At 47.3% G+C, this 6,895-nt stretch overlaps 1 protein-coding gene across 1 annotated transcript; it reads left to right on the forward strand.

The window, feature by feature from the left end:
* Positions 1–839: 839 nt before the first annotated feature.
* On the forward strand, positions 840–5,009 carry LOC311012398 (peptidase inhibitor 15-like). The gene is made up of 5 exons (XM_084007865.1): positions 840–1,146; positions 1,690–1,808; positions 2,752–2,884; positions 2,986–3,101; positions 4,534–5,009. Exons 1-5 carry the CDS (start codon positions 880–882, stop codon positions 4,658–4,660), a joined length of 762 nt encoding a protein of 253 aa, XP_083863991.1. The 5' UTR covers positions 840–879; the 3' UTR covers positions 4,661–5,009.
* The last annotated feature ends 1,886 nt before the right edge of the window (positions 5,010–6,895 follow it).

Here is a 6,895-nt window from a genome sequence, read left to right on the forward strand (position 1 = left end):
ACTGCCATCTTCTGGACAGTTCAGTCATCACAGTTCAGCAACTCTTGTCAAAACCATCTCTGGTTCCTCCACATTGTCTGGTCTGGTCTCTGGACTAATGTGAGCTACTATCTAGACCTCTAGGGGACCACAGACAGTCTCTGGTCTGAGTGGAAGGAGACCAGGTCTGAGTGGAAGGAGACCACACCTAAGTGGAATAAGACCAGACCTAAATGTTATAAGACCAGACCTAAGTGTTATAATACCAGACCTAAGTGGAATAAGACCAGACCTAAATGTTATAAGACGAGACCTAAGTGTTATAAGACCTGACCTAAGTGGAATAAGACGAGACCTAAATGTTATAAGGCCAGAGCTAAGTGTTATAAGACCAGACCTAAGTGGAATAAGACCAGACCTAAATGTTATAAGACCAGACCTAAGTGTTATAATACCAGACCTAAGTGTAATAAGACGAGACCTAAATGTTATAAGGCCAGAGCTAAGTGTTATAAGACCAGACCTAAGTGGAATAAGACCAGACCTAAATGTTATAAGACCAGACCTAAGTGTTATAAGACCAGATCTGAGTGTTATAAGACCAGGGCTGGGTGGAATAAGACCATCTTATTGTTGAGTACAGCTCCTCTTCATCTGCAGTCTGTAGCCAAAGTGATGAATGTTCAGTCCAACAAATGATATCATCACATGATGACATCATGATGAATGGTTGATGTGTGAGTCACTTCTTCAGTATCGTAGTAAGGGGGGGGAGGCTGAACCCAGTCACCCTCAGATCCTCACTAGAACCACCAGCCTCCTCACCCGACCACATCAGAAACCAGCTGGTCCACTTCGTGCTGGCCGGGTTTCTTCTTCTCTGGACTTTAACTCGTGAAAATGAGACCCGTTTGTTATCTGAGCTGGGTGATCCTGCTGCTCGGAGTCCATGGACGGGGTCCCAACTCCACAGAGCCTCAGCAAGCTCCCAGACCCAGACAAGGATTGGGACCCGGACCCCGATCCGGACCAGGACTCAAACCCAGCTGGGCGTCCGGAGTCCGGAGGAAGCGCTCCATCAGTCCGAGTGACGTGGTCTCCATCCTGGACTATCACAACCAGGTCCGAGCCCGCGTGTTCCCTCCTGCTGCAGACATGGAGATGATGGTAAGAAGACAAGAGACTAGAGACCAGAGAATATGTGTATATATTAAAGTTAACGGGATTCAATAAGATTTGTTTTTATGATAATGAGTCGGCCCGGGTTCCTTCTGTGTGGAGTTTGCATGTTCTCCCCGTGTAAGCGTGGGTTCTCTCCGGGTTCTCCGGCTTCCTCCCACAGTCCAAAGACATGCAGGATGGGGATAGGTTAATTGGTGACTCTAAATTGCCCGTAGGTGTGAATGTGAGTGTGAATGGTTGTTTGTCTCTACATGTTGGCCCTGTGATAGACTGGCGTCCTGTCCAGGGTGTACCCTGCCTTCGCCCAATGACAGCTGGGATCGGCTCCAGCCCCCCCGTGACCCTAAATACAGGATAAGCGGTAGAAAATGGATGGATGGATAATGACATTGACAGAAATGTGGCTGAGTTTCACCTGATTGGTTGACTGCCCACATTCTTGCTCCTTATAAATATGAAATCTCTCTGAAACGTTTCCAGTGTGTTTTTGTGGTGCAGGTGTGAGTTCTGGGAAACTCTGTCCGACAGGTCTGGGACCCGGATCTGGCTCGGACAGCTGAAGCCTGGGCCGCCACCTGCCTCTGGGAACACGGACCGGCTCACCTGCTGCAGGTCTACGGACAGAACCTGTCTGTCAGAATAGGACGGTGAACACACACACACACACACACACACACACACACACCAACGCCTGCTCCGATGTGATTGGTTGACAGTACACGGACGACAAACTAGAACGCCTCCGATAAAACTCGTGTCCTGTGTTCTCTCTTATTTACAGATGTATTATTAATATTACAGCACAGTCACTTTGACTTCCTCTTCTCTCTGAGGACTCTGACATCACTGGCGGGTCTAGGGTCGCCCAATGTCAGCTGGGATCGTCTCCAGCACTCGCGACCCTGAATACAGGATAAGCGGTAGACAATGGATGGTTTCGGGTTTAGAGTGTAGGGTTTCGGGTTTCGCGTTTAGATTTTAGAATTTAGGGTTTAATGTGTAGGGTTTATAGTGTAGGGTTTAGAGTTTCGGATGTAGAGTATATCGTTTTGGGTTTAAAGTTTGGGGTTCAGGGTTTCAGGTTTAGAGTTTAGGGTTTAGGGTTTAAAGTTTGGGGTTCAGGGTTTCAGGTTTAGAGTGAAGGGTTTAGGGATTAGGGTTTAAAGTTTGGGGTTCAGGGTTTCAGGTTTAGAGTGAAGGGTTAAGAGTTTAGGCTTTAGGGTTTAATGTTTGGGGTTCAGGGTTTCAGGTTTAGAATGAAGGGTTAAGAGTTTAGCCTTTCGGGTTTAAAGTTTGGGGTTCAGGGTTTCAGGTTTAGAGTGAAGGGTTTAGATTTTAATGTTTAAAGTTTGGGGTTCAGGGTTTCAGGGTTTCAGGTTTAGAGTTTAGGCTTTAGGGTTTAAAGTTTGGGGTTCAGGGTTTCAGGTTTAGAGTGAAGGGTTTAGAGTTTAGGGTTTAAAGTTTGGGGTTCAGGGTTTCAGGGTTTCAGGTTTAGAGTGAAGGGTTTAGGGTTTAAAGTTTGGGGTTCAGGGTTTCGGGTTTAGGGCTACTGTCCCACACAGAGCCAGCAGCTGTGTTCCCTCTCCACAGGTACCAGTCCATCCTGCAGCTGGTCCAGCCATGGTACAATGAAGTCCAGGACTACGTGTTCCCTTACCCCCCCTTCTGCAGCCCCCGCTGCTCCTCGCTCTGCTTCGGGCGCAGCTGTTCTCATTACACTCAGGTGAGGAAGGTCGCGGTGCCACCGCCTCCGCTACGACATAAGTGCTGAGTCATGCTGAGTCGGGTCTGGGAGAATCTGCATGATGCTGTGTTGTGTTTCAGATGGTCTGGGGGTCCAGCAGCAGACTGGGCTGTGCAGTCCAGACCTGCTACAACATGTTTGTGTGGGGGGTCGCATGGAGAGAAGCCACCTTCCTTGTCTGCAACTACTCACCTAAGTACGAGTCTCGAGTGTGTAAATCTGAGGTCCGGTGCACAAAACAGTTCCAGCTCTTCATGAGAAGATGTTTCCACAAACACATGAATTGGAGCTTTATTTTGAAAAGGCACTACAAACCTGGAGCTTTATTTTGAAAAGACGCCGTCCCAGAGACTTGCCGGTAGCCCTTACGGTCTTGCCTTCTCCCATGTGTTCGAATCCCGTGATGTTCTGGGTTTATTAGTTGATTGCGCTCACCTGCTGCCCACTGTTACGCGCATGAGGCAGCAAGGCCGCCGTCACGTGCACCCACACGCAGCGGGTCTTTTAGAGCGGTTCTCTCAGAGCGGTTCTCTTAGAGCGGTTCTTTTAGAGCGGGTCTCTCAGAGCGGTTCTCTCAGAGCGGTTCTCTTAGAACGGTTCTTTTAGAGCGGTTCTCTCAGAGCGGTTCTCTTAGAGCAGTTCTTTTAGAGCGGTTCTCTCAGAGCGGTTCTCTTAGAACGGTTCTTTTAGAGCGGTTCTCTCAGAGCGGTTCTCTTAGAGCAGTTCTTTTAGAGCGGTTCTCTCAGAGCGGTTCTTTTAGATCGGTTCTCCTAGATCGGTTCTCTTAGAGCGGTTCTTTTAGAGTGGTTCTTTTAGAGCGGTTCTCTCAGAGCGGTTCTTTTAGATCGGTTCTGTTTGATCGGTTCTCTTAGAGCGGTTCTCTCTTTTAGAGCGAGTCTTTTAGAGTGGTTCTCTCAGAGCGGTTCTTTTAGAGCGGTTCTCTTAGAGCGGTTCTCTTAGAGCGGTTCTTTTAGACTGGTTCTTTTAGAGCAGTTCTCTCAGAGCGGTTCTTTTAGATCGGTTCTGTTTGATCGGTTCTCTTAGAGCGGTTCTCTCTTTTAGAGCGAGTCTTTTAGAGCGGTTCTCTCAGAGCGGTTCTTTTAGATCAGTTCTCATAGAGCTGTTCTCTCAGAGCGGTTCTCTTAGAGCAGTTCTTTTAGATCGGTTCTCTCAGAGCAGTTATTTTAGATGGGTTCTCTCAGGGTGGTTCTCTTAGAGCGGTTCTTTTAGAGCGGGTCTCTCTGAGCTGTTCTTTTAGAGCGGTTCTCACAGAGCGGTTCTCTTAGAGCAGTTCTGTCAGAGCGGTTCTCTCAGAGCGGTTCTCTCAGAATGGTTCTATTAGAGCGGTTCTTTTAGCCGTGGAACCAGAGTCGGTATGAGAGAACGTGATGAAGAAGTTCAATTAAAAATGTGAAAATGAAAAGTGAAGTTGAAAAAAAAGCCCAAAAAAGGGCAGAATTCTACGAGGAGAAGAAGTGTGTGTGTGTGTGTGTGTGTGTGTACGTGATAATGAGGTCAGTTCTCCCTGCAGAGTAGATGACATCATCCCTGTGTGTTCTTTACCCATGATGCCCTGAGGCGCTGACATCCAGCCGGTACAATGACAAGGTGGTTTCTGGTCTCTGCAGGGGGAACTGGATCGGCGAGACCCCCTACCGGGTGGGCGCACCATGTTCAGCCTGTCGGTCCGGAGCCACGTGCCGCTACAACATGTGCTTTCCAGCGCTGCGGTCCAACTACGGGTCCTGGTTCTAGATGGGGGGAGCTGCCGGGACCGGACCACTACATGTTTTTTAAGTGTAGAGGAACAACTGTGGCACAAGATGGCAGCAACAAGCCATCTGGGTTTTAACAGGCTGAGGGGGGAAGAAGTCTTTAGTGACCTGGACTATATGTGGACCTAGACTATATGTGGACCTGGACTATAGGTAGACCTGGACTATATGTTGTCCTGGACTTTATGTGGACCTGAACTATATGAACTATATGTTGACCTGGACTATATGTGGACCTGGACTATATGTTGACCTGGACTATATGTGGACCTGGACTATATGTGGACCTGGACTATATGTGAACTCCTCAAATATCCCTCCAATATTGCTGTTCAGGAGTCAAAATCAAATAAATGTTTTATTGATAGTTAAAGTTATTGTGCTGTTTGGCCACACGGTGGCGCTGTCGTCTCTGTGAACAAACTGTGTTGAACACTTTCTTTCATATTGGAGGCTCAGAAGAAGAAAATGAAGAGATGAATCAGATGATTTATAAAAGCAGAACTGGAGCAGGACGATGATGAGAGGCGACATCAGACGACTGATCGATCACTGATCGATGACTGAGCAGTGATTGATGACTCGGAGAGGGTTGGGGTCAGGGTTCAGGTGGGGGGGAACCACAAACAGCATCTCGTGTGTTACAAACATGAAATAAGGTTATGGGTTATGATGGAATATATGAATGATCTTTGATCGTACAAATTATATAGAAACACATTTTGTCGATGTTAAAGAGAAACAAAACCACGTCTTCAACTGTTTGTGTTGTTTTATGGTGTTATAAATATTCATAGTGACACCCTCTATATTAACATTTATGGTAGAAACCCGATAGATTATTAGAAACCTAATCCATCGCATCACGATGTTCGTCCACATTGACTCGTCAACGTATCGTCTCTAACATACAGCAGGTTTGTTGTTCATTTAGATTATTTCGTTCCTTCATTGTCCTCCGTCTTCCAGCCGGTGGTCCAGAAACCATTAGGTTCTACTGTCATTCAGGACTCAACTCAAACACATCAGTGATGTGGGTATCTAGGTCTCTGGTCACTGGGTCTCTGGGTCACTGGGTCTCTGGTCTCTGGGTCTCTGGTCTCTGGTCTCTGTCTCTAGTATCTGGGTCTCTGGGTCTCTGGTCTCTGGTCTCTGTCTCTGGTCTCTGTGTCTCTGTGTCTCTGTGTCTCTGGGTCTCTGGTCTCTGGGTCTCTGGTCTTTGGTTTCTGGTCTCTGGGTCTCTGGTTCTCTGGGTCTCTGGTCTCTGGTCTCTGGTCACTGGGTCTCTGGTCTCTGGTGTCTGGGTCTCTGGTCTCTGGTCTCTGGTCTCTGGGTCTCAACATCAGACCGTCTCTCCAAGGAGACTCAACCAGATCCTCATCGTACCCCGCCTAGGACTCTGTAGACCTGTAGATCTGGAGTAGACGACACCTTTACATCACTGTGATGATATCTCAGTTTACTAGCTAACAGGAGCCTGCATGGGGGAAATCCTGCAGGTCCGGTTCAGACCTCGAGGAGACCTGCAGGTCCAGGTGAAGTCACTTAGTGAAGAGACCAGCAGACTGTGGTCGGTGCTGCTCAGCCACTAAAAGCAGGGAGGGCGAGGGTCATGTGATGTGGTCTTCCACTGGTCACAGCAGCTACTTCTATAAGAAGCTGGGTCGGTACGGAACCTCATTCCAGCTCTCTTCACTATGACGCCGACGTTCGTAGTTCCAAGTCTCTCCGGTTTGGTTACCGTGACCATGAGCAGAGGATGAATGGCAATAGCGCCCCCATCAGGTTTCTTGTTTTAATGTGTGTACGAACAAATGACGTGATGTTGGCACGTGATATGTTAATATTACCGTCGCCATGGAAACGATTTGAGTTTAGGCAACAAACCTGCTTGGTCACGTTTAGGAAAGATCATCGTTTGGGTTCAAATAACATATGCAGCTTACGTCATTTAAAAGGAGTCGACTTTGACTTTTGGTTCCGTACATTTTTAAAAACTTCAACTCAAATTCCATTTCAATACATTGCGTGCCATAGCTATCGTTAATAACATACATATCGTAGCTAACGTTAATAACGTTAATAACATAAATAATGTAGCTAACGTTAATAACGTTAATAACGTTCATAACGTAAATAACGTAGCTAACAGCCAACGTTAACAGCCGATTCATTTGGCTAAATCGTTGCCATGATGTGTTCAAGTGCAACTTGT

Source organism: Eutrigla gurnardus (genome assembly GCF_963514095.1).
Source record: "Eutrigla gurnardus genome assembly, chromosome: 4".
NCBI lineage: Eukaryota > Metazoa > Chordata > Actinopteri > Perciformes > Triglidae > Eutrigla > Eutrigla gurnardus.

Coding starts and splice junctions, on each gene's coding strand:
- LOC311012398 (XM_084007865.1), top strand. CDS start 880: ATGAGACCCGTTTGTTATCTGAGCTGGGTGATCCTGCTGCTCGGAGTC. Junction 1,809..2,751: donor CTGTCTGTCAGAATAGGACG/GTGAACACACAC, acceptor CCCTCTCCACAG/GTACCAGTCCATCCTGCAGC. Junction 2,885..2,985: donor GCTGTTCTCATTACACTCAG/GTGAGGAAGGTC, acceptor GTTGTGTTTCAG/ATGGTCTGGGGGTCCAGCAG.